The 27339-nt window shown below is 44.3% G+C and overlaps 3 protein-coding genes across 7 annotated transcripts in view; 2 read left to right on the top strand and 1 right to left on the bottom strand.

The window, feature by feature from the left end:
• The window catches only part of igf2r (insulin-like growth factor 2 receptor), a 77798-nt gene extending 66321 nt beyond the window's left edge, over window positions 1–11477 (top strand). For all 5 annotated transcript variants that reach the window (XM_079341319.1, XM_079341320.1, XM_079341318.1 and 2 more), the window contains 22 exons: window positions 12–145; window positions 286–482; window positions 672–798; window positions 1000–1131; window positions 2126–2285; window positions 2783–2891; window positions 3076–3157; window positions 3263–3396; window positions 3774–3923; window positions 4019–4177; window positions 4369–4579; window positions 5250–5402; window positions 5529–5763; window positions 6036–6172; window positions 6380–6497; window positions 7274–7420; window positions 7512–7696; window positions 7814–8000; window positions 8103–8252; window positions 8365–8434; window positions 8928–9218; window positions 9419–11477. In XM_079341319.1, coding sequence (XP_079197445.1) covers window positions 12–145; window positions 286–482; window positions 672–798; window positions 1000–1131; window positions 2126–2285; window positions 2783–2891; window positions 3076–3157; window positions 3263–3396; window positions 3774–3923; window positions 4019–4177; window positions 4369–4579; window positions 5250–5402; window positions 5529–5763; window positions 6036–6172; window positions 6380–6497; window positions 7274–7420; window positions 7512–7696; window positions 7814–8000; window positions 8103–8252; window positions 8365–8434; window positions 8928–9218; window positions 9419–9577 — 3427 coding nt within the window. In that variant the 3' untranslated portion in view covers window positions 9578–11477. The remainder of the gene's footprint in view (window positions 1–11; window positions 146–285; window positions 483–671; window positions 799–999; window positions 1132–2125; window positions 2286–2782; window positions 2892–3075; window positions 3158–3262; window positions 3397–3773; window positions 3924–4018; window positions 4178–4368; window positions 4580–5249; window positions 5403–5528; window positions 5764–6035; window positions 6173–6379; window positions 6498–7273; window positions 7421–7511; window positions 7697–7813; window positions 8001–8102; window positions 8253–8364; window positions 8435–8927; window positions 9219–9418) is intronic.
• Window positions 11478–13763: 2286 nt separating this feature from the next.
• On the top strand, window positions 13764–18931 carry selenol (selenoprotein L). Its single transcript, XM_079355994.1, has 9 exons — window positions 13764–13960; window positions 14710–14788; window positions 15052–15105; window positions 15814–15859; window positions 16397–16524; window positions 16667–16781; window positions 16911–17033; window positions 17667–17804; window positions 18253–18931. The coding sequence occupies exons 1-9, from the start codon at window positions 13861–13863 to the stop codon at window positions 18376–18378; spliced, it is 909 nt and encodes a 302-aa protein (XP_079212120.1). The 5' UTR covers window positions 13764–13860; the 3' UTR covers window positions 18379–18931.
• Window positions 18932–20006: 1075 nt separating this feature from the next.
• On the bottom strand, window positions 20007–25818 carry clec11a (C-type lectin domain containing 11A). Its single transcript, XM_079352375.1, has 5 exons — window positions 25481–25818; window positions 24122–24236; window positions 23854–23961; window positions 21695–21778; window positions 20007–21055 (listed from the first exon to the last, which is right to left on the bottom strand). Exons 1-5 carry the CDS (start codon window positions 25559–25561, stop codon window positions 20643–20645), a joined length of 801 nt encoding a protein of 266 aa, XP_079208501.1. The 5' UTR covers window positions 25562–25818; the 3' UTR covers window positions 20007–20642.
• Between the last annotated feature and the right edge of the window lie 1521 nt (window positions 25819–27339).

A 27339-nucleotide genomic window follows, 5' to 3' on the forward strand; every position in this document is an offset into this window, starting at 1 on the left:
TGTGTTCTCAGCGACGGTCAGGGCAACTCGTACGACCTCTCCCCTCTGGCTATGGAGTTTCGAAACTGGGTAGTGGAGCCGTCGACTGAGGCCCCCGAGCAACAATATTACATCAACGTCTGCAGGTCGCTGGTGCAGCAGGGAGGTCAGTGTGCACGCTCGTGCTCTTCGTCTAACTACTATCTGACTTTTCTCCAGTTGCCTTCTGATTTCGAAGTGTGATTAATTTCCAAAAGTACCTGTTAAAAATCAAAACCGGACCCCTGCGTTTACTGTGTGCAACAGGATCGTGGAAGTGTCCCTCCACGGCAGCGTCCTGCGCGAAGTTCGGAGACGAATATGTCAACCTGGGCCAGGTGGAGTCCGGTCCCACGTGGGACAGAAATGTCCTGAAGCTGAAATACAGCAGCGGCCAGGTCTGTCCTGACGGTCGGCGCAACCGGACCAGCATCATCCGCTTCAAGTGTGACAAAGACAGAGTGGTGAGGAAACGCGCTCAACTTATCCATGCGTTCATCTCAGTACAGATAAAGACATCCACGTCTGATGGACATGTTTAGAGCTCTCAGTACGCTGCTCCATAGATCATTCTGTCTGTTTTGATTCTATAACATTGTAAATAAAGGCAACAGCAATGAAAGTAAACATGTTTTTGTTTTTTGTCTCTCCAGGACTCGCGGCCCACTCTGATCTCTGCCATCGAGAACTGTGTGTACACCTTCCTCTGGTTAACAGCTGCAGCCTGCCCTCTCAACACCATCCAGCATGACGACTGCAAAGTCACCAACCCCGCTACAGGTCAGAGAACGTCTGGACACGTCCTGTTTACTGTTTACACACAACAATCCTTGAATTCTCCGTGGACTGTCGAGTGTTTCTAGAAGCAGGAAAAATGAGTAAATCGTTGTTAAAAGAAGCCATCAGGCTTGCATGCATTTATCAATATCAGTATTTACATACCCTGCAGCTGTCTCAGAAATGGACTCTGCTCCCCTGCAGGTCACCTGTTTGATCTGAACCCCCTGACGAAGGAGGGAGGCTACACCGTGTTCGATCACCAGGACGACAGGAAGATGTACCGCATCAACATCTGTGGAAACATGACCAACACTGGCTGCAGCCCTGAAACAGGTACGGAGATCCATCAGGTGACTTCTGCTTGTTATCGTATCGAGGGGTTTCCCCCCCCCCCTTCGTACAGACGTGATCGACTTCTCCAGCAAATCCTTAAAAGGTTCAGAGGTGAGGTTTGCATGTGCACACGAGTCTGCTCGGATCAGTCTTTAACCACAGCAGTGTTGCTTTTTAAAAACTGATGTAATCACAGACGTGTTTACTGGCTGACTCTCAAAGGTCGAACAAAAGAAGTTGACCTGTGAGAAAAACAACCAAAGATATGTCAACTGTATGTTGTTGTTTTTTTTTTAAAGTTAAGAAGCTCCTTCAATTCTTTCCTTGTCATCAAATCTTTGCAACGAGGAGAGGGATTTTGTTTCACTCATTGACTTCCTCTGGTTACTGTTTCACTTTGTCAGACGTTCGTGCGGTTTACGTATCAGCACTGGAAACATAATAAGAGACCTCAGTCGTCATCACTTCTCTAATTATTGACTGCTGTCGTTCAGGTCGCACGGGGAAGTGAAAGGAGCCGAGTGTGCAACGTCTGACATCGATTTCTAATCCCAATAAGAACTCTGTATTGAAATACACCAGCACAGACGATGTCAGATTGTATTTGATGTTGGTGGAAGAGAGAGGGTCCCCTCTTTTTATGGGAGACATGAGTGGACGTCTGATGGACGTCCTGAGAGAGCAGAGTTGATGGAGCTTCAAATTCTTTCTTTCTTCCCAGCGTGATCTGTCCCTCTTTTGTTTCCACAGTGGATTTAATCCACTATGAGCAGCTTCGATATGAAGGCAGAGACTATCACAGTGTCCCCCTTTGTTGATTCGTCCGCCGTCTTGTGTTCGTCAAAGAGCAACTCGAGAGCGGCCTGATTTCAAAGCAGTGCACTGTCGTGATTTCGTTGATTTCTGCTCCGTGTGTCGTTTGGGTTGAAAAACAATGAAAACTTCGGAGTTTCACATCCTGGAAGTATTCTGATTTATCTCGACGTGCTTCCAGCCGTGTGCATCAAGGACGCCACGACTGCAGTGAGCGGCGGCCAGGTGAGCCGGGAACTCTCGTACTCGGATCAAGTTCTGGCGCTGACGTATGAAGGAGGAAGTCCCTGCTCTGCGAACCCCACACTCAAACACAAGACCATCGTCCACTTCTTCTGCAGGTACTCACACCACCTCTTGATCATATACTCGTTTTTATTTCCGTGTGCAGGAGCTGCTATCTCTCGTGTGTGTATATAAAGCCATCAAACCATCACTTTAAAAAGTGCAGCAGACTAAAGCTGAGGTCCGTCTGAACCTGCACACCCAGGACAGAGGCTCATCTGTGTTTTCTTTTCAAACATATTTTTATTTGATTATAACATGAAGTGCAGATGGGCTGAAGGTCATTTCACGCCCTAGGTACGGAGACTTTAGTCCCAGGTAGGACTTCCTGTAGATCTGCGCAGGTGGCTCCAGTCTGAGTCCCACCTGTGGCTCCTTTTCCTTCCCACCATGACCTTCACTTTGCAATCTTTGTAACTGACAAAGAGTAAAGAAGCCTCCCTGGTTCTTCATTTCATTATGTATTAACCTCTATTTAAAAAAATCGGACCTGGCTCACACAGTCCTCTCTTCACAATGAGACAATCCTTCCCTTCGTCCTGTGTCTCTTCAGGCCGCCCACCATGGACTCGTCTCCTCAGGAGCCGGTTCTCATCGACTCGGAGGACGAGACGTGCACGCACTACTTCTCTTTCCAAACCGCTCTGGTGTGCGAGCAGACAGTAAGTGTGTGTTTCTTTGTTTTCATGCAGTGAAGATCTATCAGGGGAAGCTCGAGTCTCTCGACAGAAAAGACTTTGTGTCATTGAAAACTTCGAAGGGTCTGATCCACTTGGTGGCCCGTTGGTCCGGAGTCTGACACGAGTCGCCTCCATGTGTTGAATTCCTTTTTTATGGATTTTTCAGGTGAAGTGTTCAGTCCAGAATGGATCTGCTCTTATAGATCTGACTCCTCTGATTCACGTCAACGGATACTACGCAGCAACAGGTCAGTGACCTGTTCTCTCCTGACATTCATGCTTTAAAATGTCGCCCTTACTCGACGCAGCCGCAGATCAACAGAACAAACCGCCGTCTTGTTCCCCGCTTTCAGACGATGCAGTGGATCAAAGTGATGATTCTCCAGACTTCTTCATCAACATCTGTCAGCCTCTGAACCCCATCCCTGGGGTCACCTGCCCCCCTGGAGCTGCTGTCTGTATGGATCCTGATAATGGACCTCCTGTGGTAAGACACTCACAGACGCACATATACAAGCAGCTGATGAAACATGTGCATGCAACAAATACACAACAGCCCCAGAAATAACACAAGTACACTTTCACTTGTATGTGCAATAATCTCACCCAGGGTGCAATAATCGCAATAATAATAATCATTGTTTTAGCCACATTTTGTTTCTTTTTTTCCAACTGAGTGTTTTATTATTTATTTTATCTTTTTCTTTATATTTTATTTTTGTTTTATATGTTGCTGGAAAGCTACATTTCCCTGAGGGAGTCGTACCAAAGGGATCAATAAAGTTCAGTTTAAGTCTAAGATTTTATCTTCAGCACAGTCTTACCTTCTGTCACTGTACTGTACCGTGTGTCTGTCTCTTTAAGGATATCGGGCGTGTCACCAGCGGGCCTGAGATCAACGCTGCAACAGGAGAAGTGTCCATCACCTACCACAGCTCCACCTCGTGTGCAGCTGATCCCTCCCAGAACTACACGTCCACCATCGTCTTCACCTGCCAGCGAGGCCTCGAGCTGGTCAGTCCAAACGTTCTCATTTCCTCCAGACGACGTACGCTTACATTTAAAACTCTTGAGTGTTCCCTGAGCAACCTTTTTCTGCCTTCACGCAGGGCTCTCCTCAGATGCTGAGGCTGCAGGAGTGTGTGTACGTTTTTGAGTGGGCGACCCCCATAGTCTGTTCCGACGCCACGCACACCAGCGGCTGCCAACTCACCGACTCGCAGCTGCAGTTCACCTTCGACTTGTCGGCCCTCTCTGGTGAAGTCCAGGTGAGCTCCATGTGTCGATTTAGAGAGTCTCGCAAACAAAGCTGTATTCTTTAAACGCTCAAGTAAAAGAAGGGAAAAGTGTCCACATGGGGGCGCCAACGTACACTCTCAAAGCTTTAAGTTGAAAGAACGCATCATATTGCAGGCGACGTTTGAGGTCTGTGAGTTAAACATCCTTCTCGGTACTTTAGGTCCCAGTGGGCTCCAACGTGTACCACATCAACGTCTGCAGCTCGGTGACAGAGCCGGCCTGCAAGAAGAGCGCCGTGTGCCGGGCGTCTGGTTCGGGTGCAGACAAGTCTGCGTCTTCTTATGGCATCAGCAAGGCCATGAGGATGGAGTACAAACACGAGGAGCAGGCCGTGCTGATGCAGTACGGAGGAGGAGACCTCTGCCCGTCAGGTGAGACATCCAATCAGGGGTTTAGCTTCCATCCTTTACGCCTGAATAATTTAACTTAGCTGGATTTGATGAGCGTTTCACACTTTTTTTTTAGGCTGCCTTAAACCTCCCCTAGAAGTGAAGTATATTCACAGTGAACTGAATCACCACTGAGATTTTCACCGACACATTTTTAGGTTAAAAAAAAAAGTTCCTTTTAAGAGTAACCTGCTTTACAAGTCACGACTAACAGACCATTTTCACTTTACCTGTTCATGTGTGGTTAAAGGACTTGAGACTGCTCGATGCTCGTTCACACAGCAGGTCACGCATTCACAGTCACACCCTGATGGTTAGAGGCTGCTGCGTGAAGTGAACAATCACATTCACACCCCGCGGACGAAGCAGCGGGAGCAACTTGGGGTTACCCAAGGACACGTTGGACATGTGACCGCAGGAGCTGGGGATCGAACCACTGACCTTACAGTGAAGAGACGACCCGCTCTGCCACCTGTGAAATGCTTTCAAATCAACAAAGTTGCCTAAAAATAAAAGTAGATTTAAAAAAAAAAAAAGGAGGATTGGGTTACAAAGCTTATCGAACATTTAAGTCAGCAGAGTCGACTGAAACATCCTAAATGTTCCGATCACACACAGTGAAACTCTCCGTTTGTTTGTTTGTGTGTTCCAGTGACAGGAGATGGCGAGGAGTGCGTGTTCCCCTTCAAGTTCATGAATAAGTCGTACACAGCGTGCACAACAGAAGGACGGACCGACAGCAGGAAGTGGTGTGCCACCACTACAGACTACGACACGGACAGAAAATGGGGATTCTGCCACGAAGGTGCCTCATCTCAGACTTCTGCTGGTTCTTATTCTGTGAACTGTCGATGCAGGAAGTGCAGGACGAGTGAAAGTGCCGTCACTACCTAGAAGAAACTAGAAAAGTCTTTTTTTTTCTCTCTTGCAGCGTCAGCTCAGCGACAGTCCTCCATTCTGTTCTCCTGCGACCAGAGCGCCGGCCACGGCTCCCCAAAGCTGCTCTCGGAGACGCAGGGCTGTTCCGCCACCTTTCAGTGGAGGACGAGCGCCGTCTGCCCCCCGAAGAAGATGGAGTGTAAACTGGTCAGCCAGCATCAGACCTTCGATGTGAGAACTCTGTCCTCCCTCACCGAGCCGTGGAAGTTCAGCCACAAAGGAGATTCGTAAGTGAACCTCGGCGGTTCGTTTTCATGCGTGTTTAATGTGAGCTCGTTTTTTCATCCTCCGTGGACGCAAAGACAGAGGAGTGCAGGAAGCTCTGTTATTGAAAGGGAAAGTCTCAAACAGGGAGGGGGGGGGGGGGGGTGACGAAGGCTGAGGATGGGGAGTCACATTTTCACACAGACTCAAACAGACTTCACGTACCGTTCCACTCAGTGCTCCATTCTACACATGAAGACGTGTTTTAAATGTTTCGCGTGTTTGATGTCCTCAGGTATTACATCAACCTGTGTCAGGGGATCCACGGTGGACTCCCAGGATGTCCAGCAGAGGCGACCGTGTGCAGACACTCAGCAGCAGGACAGACTCAGGCACTGGGCCTCGTTTACACTCAGGCAATGAGCTACAAAGGTGAGGAGCTGATTTTTGACTTGACTCTTTGAGGCTGAAATATTATCTGTATAAAGATTTGTAGAGATTTTTCTACTTGAGTGTTAAAGGTTAAATGTGACCGAATCGACTTTTTGTCTGTCATTAAAAACACTAAATCAGATTAAATGTGTCGGCCCTGGATGATTTTAGAGCCCATTTAATGAGCTCGTGTTTCCTGCTCTGCAGACGGAAAGATCTCTGTGAGCTACTCAGCGGGAGACGAGGTCTGCGGGAACGGACTGAAGGCCAAGACTGTGATCCAGCTGAGCTGTGGCAACACTGTGGGACACCCAGCACTCATCAGGTAACACAAGTCAGTGTAACGTTCAAGGTGTCAGAGACGCTCTCAGAGATCGACTCCACTCACACATCCAGTGTAACGCAGGTCGAGAACGTTCCACTTCAAAAAGGAGGAAGAAATCAGGCGTCTTTGAGTATTTACAGAAGCACTGTATCATACAGACGTGTTGTTATGAGTCTCTTCTTTAGAGGTTTAAATCCATGTCATTTCGACCCTGAAGTGTGATGCTGCAACAGAACATAAACGCACTCTCCAGTGACGCTCAGTTTGTCATTTCTCACGGCACGTTATCGATTAAAAAAAAAACAAACAAAAACAGTGTTTGTATTTCAAGTTGAAGTTTATCTACTTTAAACTTGATTTGTGTGAGGAACACTCGTCTGCAGACGTCGTGTTCATCCCCGTCAAACATCACGTCCGATTTTTCTGCACAAAGGTGAGAATTTGAAGACTTTTTTTTTAATGATTTGAGATCGTTTATTTCCCGATCAGACTCGAAGCGAAGAGGATGTTGGGTACAAGTCAGGATCCAGCTCGCCAAAAACAGAGCGCCAATGATGTCAACAGAAAAGTGTACAGACTTTAAACTTGGAGCGAACGCACAACAAAAAAGACACAAGCGCTCTGAATAAAAAAACATCAGAGCTCGAGTTTTCTCTGGGGTTTTTTGTGTTTTTTTTTAATTCAGACAGTTGATGCAGTAGGTTTCACACTGTAAGAGTATCTCCCCCTCTCTCTGTCTCTCTGTCTTAATAATCACGCCTTGTGTTGGCGAGCAGCGTCGACGAGGCTTCCTGTGAGTTTGTGATCGGCTGGGAGACTCGGTTTGCGTGCGCGGTGAAGCAGCGTGAGGTGGAGATGAAGAACGGGACGATACAGGTTCCTGACACGGGAGTCAGCCTCAGTCTGGGAGATCTTTACTTCAGGTAGTGCACACGACACCTGTCACCAAACATCACACCATCCTGCCTTCGTTTGACCTCTTTAATCTCGTCTCAATCCTCGTCCTCCTCTCAGCCACCACCAGGCGTCCGGAGACATCCGATCCAACGGCGACAGCTACATCTACCACATCCAGCTGTCCGGCATCACCAACAACTCCCTGTCCAGCTGTGTGGGAGCAAACATCTGCCAGGTCAAACTCAACGGGGCCTACAGGCGCAAGATCGGCTCGTCCAGCAGCGCCAAGTACTACATTAAAGGTGAGTCACCGCTTCGTCTCGTGACCTGATGTGTCGAAGTCGTCACGTTTAGGAAACGCAGCTCCCACAGTAACATGAACGCCGTGTCGACTCGATCTCTTGGTGTTTTTCCGTCAGGAGGAAACCTGGATGTGATGGTGCCGTCTGACTCCCAGTGTGGACGGGAGAAAACAAAGATGGTGTCGTCCACCATCATGTTCCACTGTAACCCCTCGGCAGGCGTCGGCATCCCAGAGTTCATGTTGGAGACGGACGGGTGTCAGTACCTGTTTGTGTGGCACACCAACGCCGTGTGCGGCCTAACGTGAGTGGGGGGGGGGGAAATCTCATCTTGGATTCGGGGTTTTTTGGGGGGGTTTTTGAACTCGCAGACTGAGGTGCGTTTTTTTTCTTCATTGCCTTTCAGAACCGTCGAAGCTCAGTCGTTTGACGACGACGACAGCGACACTCCGGTTCTGTCCACACGGACACAGGCGATGGGTTTGATGCTGACTCTGCTGCTGATGGGTCTGGTGGTCTGTCTGCTCGGGTTTCTGCTGCACAAGAGAGAGAGAAGGTGAAGTCCTGAACGCTGGACTTATTGATATCGATGCATTCAGAGAGGCACGCGGACTCTTCTGTAACATTTTGAAGAATATCCGTCTTCACGTTTCTCTTTCACCCAACAGAGAGCTGGTGATCCAGAAGGTCGCCGGGTGCTGCAGGAGAGGAAACCAGGTCGCCTATAAATATTCCAAAGTAGGTTCATCTGATGTTTTGAAGGAAAATGAACTGAAAGGGAAAGTGTGAGTGTGCGTATTTCTGTGAAACTGAAGCTGCTCCACAGACCTGCTGTACGTCTCTTAATACTCAGTAATGCAGAAGTTTGTTCTTCTTCCATTATCTTCAACATCTCACCTTTAATTATACTGTGTGACGTGCTTGAAAGACTCCATTTGAAATCATTTGCATGACGAGAGAAACATCACAGTTAATTGAACTTCTCTCAAATCTCACAGGATTTACTTCCTGTTAAGCTTCTGTCTTATTGTTGACGCACTTCGATGGTGATGTAGCTTCAGCTTGGAATCAAATGCAGCTCACACTTTCTCCCGGGTCATTTTCCCCCCCGAGTGATTCACGAGGGTGCAGACGTTCAAGACGACAGACCTTCATATTAATTCTACTCTTTATATTATATGATAAGCTTGTGGTAGGTACGTGCTCTAAACGCCTCGTCCTCTCTCCTCAGGTCAACATGGACGAAGAAGGAGGCGAGGAGGAGATGGAGTGGCTGATGGAAGAGCTGGAAGCCCCTCCTTCATCCTCATCCTCCTCCTCCTCCCACAGAGGGAAGAGTAACCACGGCAACGGCCACATCAAGACCAAGCCGGTGAACACGGACGGCCTGCGCTCTTTCTCCCTGGACGAGCAGGACGACGACGACAGCGAGGACGAGGTGCTGAGCGTCCCCGGGGTGAGGGTGATGAAGTCGTCCGGACTCTCCAGGCCCTCCGCCGTCCAGCGTAGCGCCTTCCTTCAGGTGAGCGTCCCGTCTCCTCCGCACATCGCAGCCACCTCGCAAGATGGAAAATGGAACCAATGAAAACTGCAGCTCGACATAAAAACACAACTTCCACATCGCTCCAAACATTTTCTTCTGTTCTCATCTCAGAGATCACACGTGCCGATCATTATAAAGACCGATCATGCCCAGGTTGTTGAAGTGTCGTTTTGTTTCAGGAGGAGAGCGACGAAGACCTGGTCGGCCTCCTGGAAGAGTCGGACAGGAAGCGGAAGGGCAGCAAGCCCCGCCCCTCAGGCCTCAACCATGACCGCAGCACGGCAGCCAACAGGAAACGGGACGAGGAGGACAGTGACGAGGACCTCCTCAGGGTGTGATGTCACTTCCTCCTCCTCCTCCTCCTCCTCCTCTTCTTCCTCCTCCTTCTTTCTCTATCCACCCAATCTGAACTCTTCTCTCTCAGTGAATGTCTCCGTAAGAGCGAATCCACCAAAGTGGAAACCTTTCCTCTCTTGGGATTATCTTTTTTGGTTGGACTGCACCTTTACTCGGCCGACTCAGACTCTATCCAGTCCACTGTCTACAGACTGTCGATGTAAGCACATGGGTTCTTATTTATTGATAGCTGATTTATTTAAATTGTTTCTATTTTTGCATATTTTCTCTAAAACGATCTGCGTCTCCGGAGTCTCTTTGATCCGATCCCGTCCTAGCAGGCCTGCTGGGACTCCACACAATGAGGCGTGTCGGTGTGAACATGCTCCATTCATTTGTACCTCGCCTTTCTGGGTTTGTTTGTTTTGTTTTTTTTCTTCTAAGAAGTTTGAAATGAAGCTGTGCCATTTTTGCTTTAGCACTTTACCGTAGCATCGAGTCACCGAGGGGAAAAAACCCGCCGTCGACATGCCTCGCCTCGCCGCAGACACCGGAGAACGAAAAGGCGACATTTTCAGTTGATTCTTTGTTTTATTTTGAAAAGTTCCCCACGGCCTGTTAGGACTGTGTCCAGTCACTCTGTAGAGATGCAGACGTTGAGAAGCTCAGGCGGGGAAACGACTGATCAGATTTTTAGGAGAGAAAAATGAAGAAAAAGGAAGGATTTACGGGCTCGGCCTGACGCAGCGAAGGCGTCCGATTGTTTCTAAAGGGAATGAAGACGGCCGCGTGTCTTCTCGAGCTGTTTACAGTTAACACGGGAGCAGACGCTTTGCTTCCCCTCCAGAGAAAAAGAGAGAGTGACGCCTTCCTGGCCATGAATTCACTTTTTTTCAGCGACAGATTGAATCTCGTTGTGGATCAGAGACGTTGTACATAGGCGATCATGTTCTGTAATATGGACGTTTTGTTTGTTTGTTTGTTTGTTTGTTTGTTTGTTTGTCCTCACTGGTGAGTTGCTCGCACACGATTTGTTTTTACGATTATTTAAACGGTTGTTTGACGAGCTGATTTAATCTGTTTGTGTGCGTAAAAAAGAAAGGTGGCCTTAAGTGTGAATGGACAGTCGACGAGGACGGAGGCTGAAAGACCATGTTAGTTTAGGGTTTGTTTTGAAGTCCCTCCCTCCTGTCAAAGCCATATCTCTACAGCCGCTGATGTAGGGTCCCCCCCCCCCCCCTCCCCCCCAACACATGCACATTCACGTGCATTTAAAAACGTCAGGTTGCGATCCAGATCTGTGATTATGGATGCACCAAACATTTAACTCTCAGTAAAGCCTTTATTTTTGTTTTTTGTAGTGCCGATATCAGCCCTTCTTTTAGCCAAATGCCCGTGATGATGATGATGATGATGATGATGATGATGATGATGATGACACAAAACAAGGAAGTGATGCATCAGATAGCTCACGTGTCACATGTTGACAGGACGCCAGTATTGAAAGGTGTTTACGATGTTTGAAAAACACTTTCTAAAATGAAATCACAGCTGGATCCACATGTTGAGATTCAGCCAATCAGCACACAGAGTATTCAGTCACACACGCAGCTTCCTTTATTTACTCTCCGCAGACGTAGTTTGAAGGGTTTTTTTTTATTATTCACACATTAAGAACACAAATTGGTCGACTTACAAACAGACTAATTTGCACGAATGTTGCTTTGCTGAAATGTCACTCATCGTTTTAAGAGAAAAAGAGTCGAACTTCAGTCGCTGTAACTTAAACTGAACACGGCGGACAGGCGGGCGCATTTAATTTATCTTCTCTGAAAAACATGTCAGGATTTCAAACGCTGCAACGAGCAATTTATTTCACTTTTTCTTTTTTTTTCTTTTTTCTTTTTTCAATACATCAGTAATCATGTGGATTTTATAATGTTCAGAAATATAGTGAAAGTTCCCATCATGAGGTCGACGTGACGACGAGAGAGCTTTAGAAAAATTACATTTTTACATCGAGGGTGAAAACATCCAATGTGTGGAAAATGATCGAGACCTTAATAATCATCAAACAAGTTATTTTTTCTTTTCTGTTGAAGAACAGTTTCACTCTTTGTTTTCAGCTTTTTTTTGTGTAATCCTCTTTGGCCAGTTAAGTTCAAAAGTATCAATCTGAAACCCCTCAGAAGAAACATCTGGATGTCGGGGTTCCAGTGACCTTTGACCTTCTTCTCACAGCGGATGACTTGACTGAAAGAGTAAACTGATGTACCTGTTGACAAATGAGCTCATTTGGTACGTTAGTCAAATCTCTGTCAGCGTCTGTCCGCACGGTACCGTCCCGAACCTCCTCCTTTTCTATCCAGATGTAAACAGGTGTTTTTGTTTGTTTGTTTGTTTGCTTTTTTTTGTGCAGTTTTTGGGCTACATGACAGTAAATCAGGGAGGAAGGGGTTAAATTTAGAAGCGGGTTCAGACAAACGAACGAGGACTTTTGGGAAAAAGCACAAGAAGTCTTTCTGTGATGATTGGGTACTTTGGGAGCTCGTTCTGTTTGAGTCGGTGTAAGTTCTGTTGTCTGTTCTGGTTCTCAGCTCTTTGCCTGTTTTCCTATTTAAAAAAAGCATCGATGTAAAAATCTGACATTGTTTGAATAAATAAGATCTGCTGTTTCATCGCTGCTTTGTGATGACTACGCTGGAAAAAATGTCGTTTTTCTTGACGAGTTTTCACGACACCAACATGTTTAAACTTCCATTTATGATCCGAGTTAAAGTCTAACGATGTAAAGATCGGAGGATTTGTTACCATGGCAACAAAAAAAATGTCTCAACAGATTAATTTGAAAACAAGCCAATGCCTGTCCCAACGCTCAAACTAATGTCACATGCACCTAAGACTGCTGACATGCTTTTAAAGAGCCTTGATGAAAGAACACGATGTAGAGACGTGCTTCAAGTATAACGAAGGGTCCGAAATTAACATCCGGGTACATTTCCCGTTTGGCGAGTAGATTTCAGATTTCAAATGTTTAAGGTTTTTATTGAAGGTTTCGATACATAAATTCTTTTAACAAATTTCAATATATACAGTTCTCCAAAATCGATGTGCAATCTTCTTTCTGAAATGCACGAGACTGATCAGATTGATTTCAGAGTTAACGATTTATGAGCTCGAACATACAGTTCAGTAATCAATACCCTGACATTTTAGTTGATAACTCAATATATTTATACATTTGTCTTCTTTACAGTGTTTTATCATATTCACTCAACCGTATTGCTTAATATTAACTAAGAACATGGTTGATGTTGGGAATATTACAAACACAGGTGCTTTTTGGTCAATACAATAAATTATTTTTGAAGAAAAAGTGTTAATCATTTATGCACAAATATTACTTATCAATTGCTTATTTGCTATAAATAGAAGATTGAAAGTCATAAACTCAGTGAGTTTCTTTAAGATTCATCATTTCAAAGACATTTATACGCTCGTGTATGGATTAATATCTTCTTAAAGTGATCGTCTCTGATAAATATATTATAAACTAATTATATATTCCTCATATTAACATATGTAAGCCAAAAATAATGTGTTTTTTGATAATGGAGCTGGTGCAACCTTTTACATAAACAGCAGAAATCAATTCTCTTTAAATGTCTACAATGAGTGAGAAGCTCCAGCTGTCCTGTTGTCTCAGTCTTGGGACGGTGTAACGTTGTTTTAGTCAAGAACAGGAGAAAATAAGAAGAACATACTTGCTGCTGATTCAGATGTTCTGTAAGTGTGTTTAGATCTCCATCATTCTGTGTCAATTTATGTTCAATGATCAGTTAACAGTGTGCGAACAATAACCCGGATGTCTCTCACACTCACAGCACTGCGCGTTCTGTTTGGTGCATTCACTGACTTTCCACGTAACTGGAATTATGAACACTTTAAACAACTACTGTCTTTACAACATGAACCGTTACATTATATATATTTTAAATCCACATTTGGCATCACCATAGCACTTTTTTAAGAAGATTTAGTTGTTTTTTTTATTTCAAGAATTATTATTTTGTACTTGAATGTCTTACGTAAAACTTTAAAGTATAGTGTTTTATTATTATTATAGGTCAGATATTTGTTTTCCTTGTTTCATATTAACGGTTTTAACGGTAACACCGGTAACCTGTGAGACAGCGTCACGTGACTGAGTCACGTGATCAGGGCGCGTGTGACTTCAGCTCACACGTTGAGTCTACTTTCATTTGAGGGAGTGGAGCCGGTGATCATGGCTGACGACGTGTCAGAGGAAACTTTAACAGGTGCTCTGACTCTGTTGGTCAACTGGAGCAACATCCTGTTAAATGAAGCCAAAAAGGAGGCAGCAGGTAGGACGCATGCGCAGTGACGGACCTCGTTAACAATTTCAAGGTTTTAATATGTTTTGTTTTTTAGGTCATGTAAACGCTTTTTATTTAGAGATTATTATGATGATTGAGATGTAATGAAGTCTAATGTGCAATTCGGCATTCACTATATAGAAGTTAAACTTAATTGAATGCCTTTATTGATGCTTTATTGACTTGTCTTAAGTGTGATAGATGTGAGCAGACTGGAGATACTGAACATGTGAACCAAAAATAAAACACAAAATTTAACTCAAGTTCGTGATTGTAAAAAACCTTATATGAATGCCGAAATAAAAAGCTCCCAGAGTGATTTGTTTTAGAGTGATTAGTTTTGTATTTTACTTTATGAATTATCCCCAGTAACTGAAAAAATGATCAAAATGCAGGAAATGTAATCGAGGACTGTTGTGCCATTTTTATCACTTGATAAAACTTCAGAATAAAAGTAAGAAGAGACTTTCACCTTGTTCATGTGGTGTAAAGGTTGACTTTGTTTTATAACAGTAATCATGTAATATAAGTGGTGCTTTAAATGTTTTAATGAATTGGCTGCAAAGTAATCCTTGCCAGTTTGTAAAAGTAGATCCTTGGGATCAAATCGCAGGATTAAAAGATCTTCTGGCAGGGAGGGTGGTGTAATTTAATCCATGTCATGCCTTTTGTCAACACAAGAACATTGCATAAAATCCAGCTGACCCAAAACTGTGGCCCTTTTGTTCCTGTCGCAGAGTCCCTGGAGGATTTTGTCCCGAATAAGATCAGCACTTTGTTCGGCCTGATCACAGTCGGAGCGAACTTCTACAAAAGGTACAATGTGCACGGGGCACCGGGGGTGTAATGCTTAGTGTGTAAGCGTCCCGATGTACAAGGGGTCCACTTCTACCCCCCCCCCCCCCCCCCCCCCCGATATCTGACTCGATCCACTGTCCCTACAATAAAGGCCCTAAAAGAGCAAAGTGAAGGTGCTCTTAACACCTGCAGGATCAGCTACAAGGAAATCAGTTTTGATCAAAGTCTCAGTGTGTTTTTAACCCCTTCAATGAAGTGCATGCTCTGCTGCTGTTTTCCAGTCTTGGGGTGAAGAAGAAGAGTGAAGCAGAGGCCATATGGCAGAAGTCTTATCAGTAAGTATCTGTGTGAAATGACGATGATTAGTACTGTACAACTTTGAATCAGAAACCATCCCAATTTAAGACCCGGTTCAGGTCTTAATTAAAGGCCCAACGCATTAAGTGTTGACTTTGGAGATCACAAATTTAATAACAAGGGGGTCTCTCTCTCTGTCTCTCTCTGTCTCTCTCTCGCTCGCTCACTCGATCCCCCGAAGTCCAGCAGGTTTGGATGACTGGGCTCAAATCAAACCTGTGAATGAATGAGGAATTATTTTTTTTTACGTAATTTGCTTATTGATATCCTACGGTTTTTACAGAGTTCAATATTCTGCTGTGCACACATTTAGACTATAAACTATTGTAGTTGATCCGGTAAGTTGGCGTCTTATCGTCTTGTCTGTTGGAAAACAGAACGAACGTATAGCTCAGCGATGACATGTTGTTTGACAGCGAACATGTTTGTCTTGGGGGCAAAACACAACGAAGCAGGAACGCGATGTTGCAAGAAACGTCTTCGCCAAAAAACTTTCACTTTGGCAAACGTCCAAAATCCACCGTAGGGTTTGATCGATGTCCCTTCATGACTCAAAGAAGCTCGAGGGTGGAGCCTTTGTGATCATCGCTTGAGTGGAGACGGCTACACTTCCTGTGGTTGCTGTTGTAATTATTGTAATTAACTTTGAATGTTGAGTACTGAAGTGACATGTTGTTTTTATCCAGCCACGCCGCAGTGAGAGAGAAGGTGGACGAGCTCCTGCAGGTGGAGGTCTGTACCTGTGAACCTGTCTCTCCTCTCTCTCCTGTTTTAACACATCATACACATGTAAACCCAGCGTGCCTTACAGAAGACAAACACTAAGTTTCTACAGACCTCAGATTAAAGCACTGAGTAAAGCCGGTTTATAATCCAAGTTTCATTCATCATGTTTGATCGTTAGCTGGAGCCATTTAGTTGACGATGGCTGCGTTGCTGTTTTCTTTTTTGTCCTTTTTAATGAAGGATTTTATTGTTTATTTCACCGCTGGTATTTTTAAAATTCTGTAAAGCACTTTTTGACGTCTGTTTTGAAAAGTTATTTATAAAAGCACTTTATTATTTTTTATAAATAAAGGCATACAAACACCCCAAATAAACCTAACAAAAAAAAGAATAGTTTCTTTCTGTTGTAAAGTGTTTAGATTTGATCTTCTGATCTGAACAAATGAAAATAAAATCATCTCAGACCTTCATTTTTAATGCACTGAGTACAGACTAAAGGCAGGTAAGGCTTGACTTGCTGTGTGTGTGTGTGTGTGCGTGCAGACGGAGTGGGACTCGTTCCTGGAGGGAGTGGACAGAGGTCTGCAGACGACTGACGGACAGCTCTCTGGAGGAAACGCAGCAGACAGCCTGAGCGCTGACACGGAGCTCGTTGACGCACGGAGCAGAAAGTGAGTTCACGACGGGACCGGAGGGAATGTTTGTGTTCTTTCCACGTCTAAGACTCAAACAAAATCCAGCCCACGCTGTCAGATAGCATCCAGGCGTTTTGTCGGGTTGTGTTGCATCGTTTCTGTCTTTGCGTGTTCACAGCAGTGTGAGTCTGGGTCAGTACCTGGGTCAGGGTCAGAAGCTGCTGCTGGTTCTCATCAGACATTTCGGATGACTGCCGTGACGAGACCACATGGCCGAGCTGGAGGCCAATCAGGTCAGTTTACCCTCAATCCAAAAGTTCACTATTAAGTTGTTGAAGTGGAGAAAAAGTGACAGATTATAAAAATTGTTTGGTTTTTAAATAAGTTTCTTTCTGTCTTGTTTTTGTTACATTTCTCTGCAGGCTCTCCTCGATGCTCGGTCAGTGAAGGTCTTGGTGGTTGCGTTCGGCGGCGTGGAGGGGGCTCAGCTGTGGATGGAGCAGACTGGGTGTACCTACGACATGCTGCTGGATCCCCAGAGGAAGGTCTGGATGTGTCTTCATACCCTCATTAACTTGTTAAAATACAAAACCATGACTTGTTTAAGAGGTTAGACAGACGGATCAGAAGGACCCAGATTACCGGGTGTCAAATCTGTTGTAGTCAAGATTACACCGACTGAGACCGGAGTGCTACGAGACAAGACCAAGACCTTTAGGGACGGAGACCAAGACAAGAGCATACAATGTGGAAAGTTACAGCCATGATCTTGTGTTTTGGAAAGGAGTGTTTCCCTTCTAACCTCAGTGATGGCGTGAACCTTACGTGTCAGTGGTGGTCTCCATTTTAAAAAAAAAAAAAAAAAAAATTGAAGTTCCCTGAGTCTGATTCTGAAAACCAAGACCGAGTAAAACCGTGTCTGAGTATTACAAAACTGTCACTCAGTTTGTGAGGTGGTGAAAGGTAACGGAGGACCTGATGTGTCATGAAGTTTCCGATACGCCGAGCCTCCAAATCCTTCATTCAACAAAAGTCAACCACCAGATGGTAGCAGATGTGGGATGGAAACGAGGGCGAGCAACCAAATCTGAAAATGTTCCACATGCCACAGAACAATACATGACACGTGTGTGTGTGTGTGGGTGGGTGTGTGTGTGTGTGTGTGGGGGGGGCCACAGGTATACAGGAGCTTCGGCCTGGGCTCGTCCTACGCTAAGGTGATGAGGTTCAGCTGCCTGCTGCAGTACTCGGAGTACGGAGCTGCGGGAGTGGACTTCCCTGACGTCCCTCCTCGTCTCATGGAAGACATTTATCAGGTACAAGATGATGACTCAGCAAAAATGTTAGCAGTGAGGCGATGCTTATTTAACACACACAGAGAGAGAGAGAGAGGCAAAGTCGGATATAAACCCACTGTTGCCATGACGAGGACTACAGCCTCTGTATGTGGCGTTATGTCACGTGTGTTTCCATGTTATCCAATATAAACATAAAATACCATATCAGTATTTGTTTTGTGTATTTGAGGATAATTATGCAGCAATTCCTTTTTAAAAAACATTATGCTGATAAATGGACATTTAGATGGACGTAATCATGTCAAACAAAATCTCTCGGGATGAAATTTATCCGTGTTATAAAGTTCAACTCACATCGGTGTCTGAACATGCTCATTAACCGTGAATGTGACCATGAAAGTACTAAACGTGCATCGATCTAAACTCGTCTTATAAATAAATTAATTTGATGCGTTTGTCTTCTCAGATGGGAGGCGACTTTGTGCTGGACGACGGCGGGAAAGTTCTCCTCCGTCATCCGTCTAAAAACCCTCACGACAGACCGACTGTGAGCGACATCCTGCGGGCCGTCGACCCACAACCCAGGCTGTGAAAAAAAAAAATAATAATGTTTTTAACACATCACTGACACCACGGAGCGCGAGCAGCTCTTTGACTCACACTTATGACGTCATGCCTCCCATTCATGACATCATGAAGAGGCGTGGCCGATGCAGAGGAAGTGAGGCGGAGTAAAGTGCTCGTCTTGGTTGTGTCAGTGTTGCGATGAGCCCATATTTTAAAATCAGCGTTACTTCAACTACTGGATACAATGTGACACCGTTTGAATGAAATAATAATAATGATCACTAATCTATCACTGTACACGGTTAGCAAACTAACGGTTTTTACCTCTTTTTATACTCGTTATGAGAGAAGTTGTGCATTATATATATTTACTGAATTTTCTACTGAAGGTCCAACCTGAGAGATCACTGTTTGCTAAACTGCCTTCTGCGTACCGACGTTTGATCGTAGCATGTAGCGTTGGTTAGCTCGCCTAGCTGACGGTGTCGGGTTCACCTGTGATCTGAGACAAAGTTGGCCAATGATTCATTTTTATTTTCATGATTTTGAGGAATAATAAAAAGATTGGTTGTGTCTTTGTGGTTTTGTCTGACTGTGACTGGCGATGGCCGTTCTTCTTCTTCTGTTGGTTTTTAAAGGTTTTGCATAAATGCAGACACAAAAACAGCCAGTGCTGAAATAGAGCCTGATCAAATAAATAGATCAGAATGGATTCACAACAAGAAACTTCACAGACATGAAAAGTAGTAGAATGTGACCTTTAAACAATGCTACACTTAGTTTAAAACATTGAATTATACCGTGTATGAAAAAAGAGGTTTCCTCTGTAAAGACTTCTTACCTGCAGATAAAGTTAATCCTGGTATATTTGGGTCATTTTTAAAGAAACATGTTACAATTTTAAAGGACTTTGCTTTGTAAAGATCAACACCTTAAAGATGGAGAGAGTAAGGATCAGTCTGAAGTGGCACACCAACGTTTAAGCCCTAAACACCCGCAGACTTTAAAGATGTCTGGGACTTCAGGCTCTTGTCTCAATTCTCTGTCTGCATCCTTTTATTTTTTTTCACTTTTTAATATTGCTTTTATGAATTGTAACTTAATAAATCAGGTCATTACAGATGGTACAACACAGATTGTATTTGTAGTGAACTTTAAGATCAAGGTCACAATCAATAATCCAGCGTAGGACGGGGGCTGCGTCCTTTAAATTTAAAGGATTAATGACCGTACCACTTCATAGGGTCCTTTAAATGTGGCAAAAAAAGCATCCTACTTTTCATTGGCAAATAGAGATGCCTTCGATGCATCTTTTATGGTCCAACATATTTTGAGATTTATTGCCAATTCAACTCTTAGACGATTCTGACACATTGAACTCGAATCACTACCCATAGGCTCCTATTGTTAACAAATGCAAGTACGTGATGTTGGTTATGTTAGCCCCCGTGGGGATCATGACATTTTTCTGATTCCATTTATGTCAGGGCGTAAAAAAAACAAAACAGGAAATGCTCTGTAGTTCAGACCATCTCATTTCAGTTCAGGCTGGATCCTTCGTAGCACGCTAACCCTTGAATTTGACCCAGCTAATGGAGGGTTTGAGGTCGAATTCAAATAATGGGACACAATATTATGACATCACACGTTGACTGGACAGCACAGTATGTAGTTTTTATCTCAGATTACAGTGTTTGTTCAAGGCAGTGATGTTCATCCTTTGGGAGTATTTGATAACAGCTACAGATCAAAAGTGATCAACCACATGTCACCAATTATCTTTGGGTTTTTTTTTTTTCTTCCATCAAGTCCACGCTTGTTTTGTGAATACATTTTTTAAACGTTATGTCTCCAATATATGAACATGTGTTAATGATTAGTGGTGGGGTTGGATGATCACGTTCTGCCTGCAACGTGGACAATGAACTCTGGGTAAGTCCAACAGGGAAGTCTGCAGAGCTGCAGACTAGGGTCGACGTGCATCCAGACTTTTAAACTTGGAAATGATACGAGTAAAAATCCAACAATATTGACGTTGCTCTAATATTACAGCAAAAAAACAGGGTGTCCTTGGCACCCATTGTTGGATCATTTGTTGTTGTTAAATCAGGAGAAGTTGCAGGGAAGCTCCTGCGAGTTGTCTAAATTGCATAAATACGTTGCTAATACTCTTCAGAGCCCTCACACGTTTACAAAATGACAATGGAGCAGTCCCAAGCACTCACACATATCCTGGCGATGCGAGTCAAAGTCTGCGAGTGTGGAAGTTGGGATTGAAAAAAAAGAGTCTCAAAGAGCCACTCTGTCGTCAAACTCGCACACATAGTTCATGGTCCGGTCGCAGTAGTGATCCCACCAGTCGCCATCGTCTGACGACATCGCCACACAGTTCTCCCGCCTCCCTCCGTCTGGTTGGCTGGACAGGAAATGTTTACGCCACTGAAAGTAAGTAACCCGCGTCCCGTCTTCGAAGAGATACATGCCCTCCGATTGCAGGTCGCTGACGCCCAGCCACACGGGCCAGTTCCCCGGGTGGAAGAAGGATTTCACGTAGTCGGCGAGGGCCTCCTGCTCCCTACGGTCCCGGGGCATTGCCATCCGACCGCCTCGCTCCAAACACTTCCTGGACGCTCCGGCGTAATCCTGATGGCTGTTATACACAAGGTAGCATTTGTATCCCAACCTGCGTCCTTTCTGGCAGCCTAAGAAGCAGAGGAAAACACGGTTTCAATTTCTCACTACGATTTCATCTGGAAGATTTTGGCACCTCAATCAGTGAAGACACAGCACACTCACACCTTCACATCCATTATCTCTTTAGGCAAACATTCTTTGGGGGGGGGCCTCCAACCAGCATCCATTTTTATTTTCACAGCAATAATGCATGCAACACTTAGCAGGGTATTGAGAGTGAGTGCTGTCAGATGGGGCCCCATTAAGGGGGTTTCTTACTGTTATTGCATAATTTGCACATTTTGGGGCAATGCTGTGGATTCAAGTTTGTCAGCTGTGGGGGGCCCCCCTACTGACCTGGGGCCCCCAAGCTGTTTATAATAATAATATTTTATTTATGGGCGCCTTTCATGACACTTAAGGTCACCTTACAGAAGAATAAAAACAATAAAAAACCACAGACACCATCAACACATACAGTTTTACAAAATGATTAAAGCAACAAAGCATGGACTGAACGCTGAAGATAAATGTATTTTCATGACCTTTTAAGTCAAAGACTTATGTTGGAGAAACAGATTTTGCTTTAATGCACCTGCTGCAGAGTTCTCTTTAAACAAATAACCGGGTTGAAACACAGTGATAGAGAGAAATATAATAGAGGATACCTTCCAGTCTTCCCATCTCTTTTCTGTTGTCCTTGCTGTGCTGGTAAACCTCCTGGATGCTGTCCTCCAGCTCCCCGACTTTAGCTGTCATGAACAAGGAGACATGAGAGTCAGTCCAGGGAGTCACCTCATCTCTTCATCACTAAGTATTAAGACTACAGTAAGAGGCAATTGTAACTTTGGTCTCAATGCAACTTTGCAGTTTATGATGGGGGTTTCATTTATAACGGTCTGTAGGAAATGTGTCTTTTTGAGGGCGATCACACTGGTGACTGAGCGCTCAGGGTCATGTGTGGGTTTGGGACAGATTGGCGCTGATTTGAACCAGGTGTGTTACGGTTATATATCCCCTGAGTGGCAGGTCTCTGGGCTGGCTCATCATGGCCGCAGGAAGTGGGGCTGCTGGGGGTGCTGCAGCACCCCCTAGTGGCGAGGGGGATATTTTTAAAAAATGTATTTAAAATATTTTTGCACAATTTATAAATTCCTTTGAATCTTCTGGGAAAAGATTTTGACACACGTAGACTACGACGTATGTATTTTTGCTTTTTTTTATTGATATTTGTAGGCCTAATCAACACAAGTTGACGGAAGTTACGTTGTCTACGTCAGGCAGGCTCGTGGTTGCAGACACAGAGTGAAGTGAAAATGTTCCCTGCTCGCTCCATGCTCGGTCTACGAGTGACACAGTTCAAGATGTTGCATCATGTTGGAGTAAGCTCCAGTAACAAACAAGAGCCATGTTTTCAGAGACAGAAACACTGATTGAGTTCCGTCTGTGCCTGCCCGTCTCTGTGGCCTCACCTGAGCGCACCTTCTCAGCCTTAAGACACGGGTACGCAGACCCAGAAAAGACTCACAGACCTTTCACTGATGCATGCCCACACAAGACATCATGAACTCCCTGGACATCCGTCCCCTCATTAGAGACTTTATTTACATGACTCCAGAGCGCACCTGGACATTTGGACACCTGTAACCAGGGCAGCCTGTCTGCAGCTCAAAGTAAGATCATGGTGCCGCCGCGCACCTTCATACCTCTGCAGTGTAACGTCACGCTGTAGTATTTTTGCAGTGTGGTGGGGATTGAGAGTGTTATTTTGATCGTGTGTTCTGTGTGTAATGGATTTGGAGAACTGTTTAATAACGTGTAAATAGTCTGAGAGTGTTTCCTTGTGGTTTGCGTAAAAAGGTGTTGTTTTGTGTTTATGTTTGCGTAATGGATGTGGAGAGCTATTCAATAACGTGTTTAGATTGTCTGAGGTGATTTCTTTGTGATGTGTGTAAAAGGATTGTGGAGCTAATAGAGGTGTGTGTGACAGGTGCAGTGACTCAGGTTGATGTCAGCTGATGAAACCTGTTGCATTGTTAAAGTGTTATTGTGAAGTTTAAGTAACAGTGCATATATTCCTCCGAGAGCTGATGGTGTGTGTGTGTGTGTGTGTGTGTGTGTGTGTGTGTGTGTGTGTGTGTGTGTGTGTGTGTGTGTGTGTGTGTGTAACATTTAAATGTGTATATTATAAATGTATTCTAAATAGGCTCATAGTTTTTTTTGTCCAAAAAAGAACAACAGATTTTCTCAGCACCCCCTGTTCAAAATAACTTCCTGTGGCTCATTGTCTCAAGATAGTGAGTGGGCTTCTCTGTGTTGCTTCTGTCTTTTCAAATTGTGTGATTCTGCTTCAGCACCACTTGTATCGATTATTGGTGAGGCGTATTTGACTTGGCAACTATCGCGTCTGGTGGCCTTTGTGTCTCAGCTGTAGAGACGTCAGTTGTTCTTTCATTCATATCAGCTGTTTATTTTGCTGTCAAAATAGACCTATTAATATGGGGCGTGCATAGAGACATCCTGGTCTTTAAGAGTCAGCCTCTAGTGGACACTGCAGGAACTGCTTCTTCTTTTTTTTTTTTTTTACACCTCCGCTTTAGCTTCATTTTTGAACATGAGATTAAAAAAAAAACATGTTTTAAACACAGCTTAGCTGAAATGTATCTCACTACTGATTTGTTTGCATCACATTCCTTTACTCTGTATAATGTATTTTATTCACTTGGGAAAATACTAGAAATATATGCTGTATTAAACGAGTTTATGAAGGGGATTATGATTTGGGAAACATCAGTGGTAGATTGATGGGAGACAGTGATTGTTTTACCATCCATTCGGGACAGACGGTCCATCAGCTGACTGAGTTTAACATCCAGGGTGTAGTGACCCACATTCAGCTTGTGGATCGCCTGGTCCATGCCGGCTAGTCTGGACACTGAGGAAGACGACAGAATCCAAGAGGATATGACAAGAGAGAAACGTTAAAACACATGCTTAGCATAACAGACACATAAAAGGTGCCTGTTTGGAGTCAGGGGATCATTGTCAGAGTCTTTCATGTATGATGCAGATATGTTGTTTGGGTGTGGACTCACAGACATAGTTGTATGAGTTTTCAAAGTCTGACACTGGGCTGGTTGGCTCTGGTTCCGGCTCTGGAAGGATATCAGGAACATCTCCTCTTGCCTTTTTCACCTCTAGCAGAGGAGCCTGGTATGTGGAAAAAATGAATCAAGACACTGTATTTACCACGTGTTAGTTCTGTCTTTGCTCCAGTATGGGGAATTAAACCAAACCCAGATTCCCCCCCCCCCCCCTCCCCCCACCCAAACCAATTATAAACCAGCACTTGATACTTATAAACAGGCTCATTTGGATTTTTCTCCGAACTCATATCTGACCTCCCCGCTGGCTCGTTTTTTAAATTCCCGATAATTTCGCCTGAACAGTGTTTGTAATGACTCTTACATAACGTGCTCTTCTGTCTAACTCAGAACACATTGGAGTAAATGTTTACTTTACTGTGTCTCTGACCTCAACTCTCTTAATTGTGTGCAGGTTGAAATGTTTACAGTTTTTGTATTTATGAAGTGCTGTGAAAGAAAACCATTCTCAACAATGAGGAAGTATTGAGGTCATTTACAGGAAGGAAAGGAAAAGTAATGTTACTACACTGTAAAAAAAAAAGTCTGTTAAAAGTCCTTTTAGGTTTTTTAGTTGTAGTTGAAGAGTGCAGTTAAGATGTTAATCTTTGCATTCATGTATAAAGAAACAATAAATTATTAAGAGCCTCTAGTGACCCTTTCAGAAAGTTTGGTTTGTCTAAATTAGTTATGATATAATATATCCATCCATCCAGCTATCCATTATCTATACCCCTTCTTCCCATTTGGGGTCTCTTGGGGGGGCCGGAGCTGATCCCAGCTGTCATTGGGCGAGAGGAGAGGTTACACCATGTACTGTTCTCCAATCACAGGACTGACAACCAGCCACACTCACATTCACACCTACGGGCAACGTAGAGTCACGACTTACCAAGATCTAGATCCGGATCATTTGGCTCTGCTCGGCTTTATTTGGTACCAAATAAATAAATAGAAATAAATCCAAATGCCCCGCGGTAATCAACTTAAAAAAGAGAAGTGCGGTGTGTGTCATACATCCATGACGCCACTTTCAACAGTTTTGCCAGTAAACACCATTCACATAACGCTGTAGCCTTAAACTGATCATTATTTCCACCGTGCATAAATAACAGAACAATTCTCAATATCACTTTTTTTTTTTTTAATTTTAATTTAGCTTCTCTTGATTCTCTCCTGCACACGTGTACAGTAAATACACTCTGAGCATTATGAATGGATTCAGTGTTTGACTCCAACAAATCGCAGTGGCAGCAGCCTCTGTAGAGGTTCATACAGTTGTAAGTTTTGTGAGTCCCATGCAGTTCTGACCTGTGTTGGTGAAGCGTCCGCCGTCTCTGTAGACAGAAAACACAAACACAGCAGAGCGAGCGAGGCGCTGGCACGTCCCATTTTCTGCGTCTGGTTCTGCAGCTTAAGTCCCTCTGCACCTCCTGAGTCCGTCTCCTCTCCACTCCTCTCTCCCTCCTTCTGCCCTCGGAGGAGTGATCCACCACTCAGCAACGCAGAAACATCCCACAAGAGGTATGAATGAGAGCTGCTCTACATCCCATACGATAGAAGGAAGAAGGAAATCCCAGGTGTTAGAAAATCACCTCCCAGCAGTCCGCCTGCTGCCTCTCCTTTCCGAGCCACGTTCAGGACGTCTGGCTTTTTTTTTTTTTTTTTAACCAAACAACAGGAAAGCTCTTTGTTTTTCCTCCCACCTCCCATTTCCACTCTTTGTGTAAACTTGCAGATTTACTCGGGGGGGGTCGGGGGGGGGGACATCTTCTGGTCGCTGTGCTGGTGAAACAACATACACAGAGAGAAGCTTGTCAATGCATTTGCCTGCTACTCTTTTTATTGATGATCTGATCACAGGAAGCAGGAGAGTGTCACCTACACATTCAGCACATTTTTTAACATATCCAATCAGTAGGTTTCATGCATGCAGAAAATAATGTATAGCTTTATTTTAAGGCAGACACACAAACCCCAAGTTTGTCAGCAATGTCAGAAATATAAATATCTTTGATTTTAGAGATTAGAAAGTAGCAAAAAAAGATCTAAATTTTAACCAAAAGCTGCAGGAAGTTAAAGAGAGAGCATTGGTTAAACTGCATAAATATGTTGCCAACTTATTTGTTGAATAAGGACAGTGTGCCTGCTTTGTGCCATAAACAATAAATGACCCAATATTGTTCCTTAGGACGTTTGTTGGTTTTAAAACGAGCATCGATGTTGTTCTCTTTCACTCTGATGTTGTTTGCACACAAATGCCGAAAGTTTGAGATCCATGCGCACACTGTGCTTCTTGAGCCTTCAGTGGCGTGACACTGTCTTTTATTTGTGAGTGTGAGTTTGTTTGGTTGTCATGGCGACGGGTTTGTTGACAAGCCTGCTTCCTCTGTCTGTTATTTGATTCATGGCCTTTTTTGGTGGGGGTTGCGTTAAGTATTGAATCATGCAAGTTTATTCTCGACCCCCCCCAAAAAAAAGACGTTTTACTCCAACTGCCTGCTGCCGGAACAAAACCATGAAAGGCCGCTGTGACCATGTGATCCGAACAGTTGTCTCGTTGGCCGAGAGGAAACGCTGCCTGTCTGTACACAGGAGCAAGCAATGCTCATAAACTAACCACAAACCCACTTCCTTAGAAGAACAGCCTTTTTAATGATTAGGTGAACTATGAGGCCTGCTTGCCATACTTAAAAAAAAAAACAATGACAGAAGGAGAATTATGGGGTAATGAAATCTGTTCAGGGGAAATGATGACGTAGAAAGGAAAAAGTGGAGGTGTGTGTGTGTGTGCGTGTGTGTTCAGGATGTATGCCAGTTAAAATGCCACAAGAATCCTGCCGTTTCCAGGAGAAGCGTCTGAGACTGTGGAAACGGGAGACTGGGAGGAGCTTCAGCAGAGACTGGCTCTGAGATCTAATACTCTGAAAGAGAGTTTGCACTTACAGCTAACAGCTGGTCCGGTACACTATGGAGTCAGAAACTCCAAACATGTTTCCAAGTTTTGTTTTGATTTAGAAAAATGCCTCACCTCTTAATAAATCTTTTTTTTTTTTTTTTTTTTGGCCTCGATGATTCTTTCCATTTTCCCACTTTGGACATTTAAAGCTCCTGTGAGCAGTTTTGAGCTGGTTATGAAACTGATTGGAATTAAAGCTGAAGCCTCTATC

The sequence above is a fragment of the Symphodus melops genome (assembly GCF_947650265.1).
Source record: "Symphodus melops genome assembly, chromosome: 1".
Taxonomy (NCBI): Eukaryota; Metazoa; Chordata; class Actinopteri; order Labriformes; family Labridae; genus Symphodus; species Symphodus melops.

Excerpts from the sequence above, each read along its gene's own strand:
- clec11a (XM_079352375.1), bottom strand. The coding sequence starts at position 25,561 with ATGGGACGTGCCAGCGCCTCGCTCGCTCTGCTGTGTTTGTGTTTTCTG. Across the intron at positions 24,237-25,480 it reads CGGACGCTTCACCAACACAG|GCTCCTCTGCTAGAGGTGAA; the intron begins GTCAGAACTGCA and ends TCCACATACCAG. Across the intron at positions 21,056-21,694 it reads AGAGATGGGAAGACTGGAAG|GCTGCCAGAAAGGACGCAGG; the intron begins GTATCCTCTATT and ends TCTGCTTCTTAG.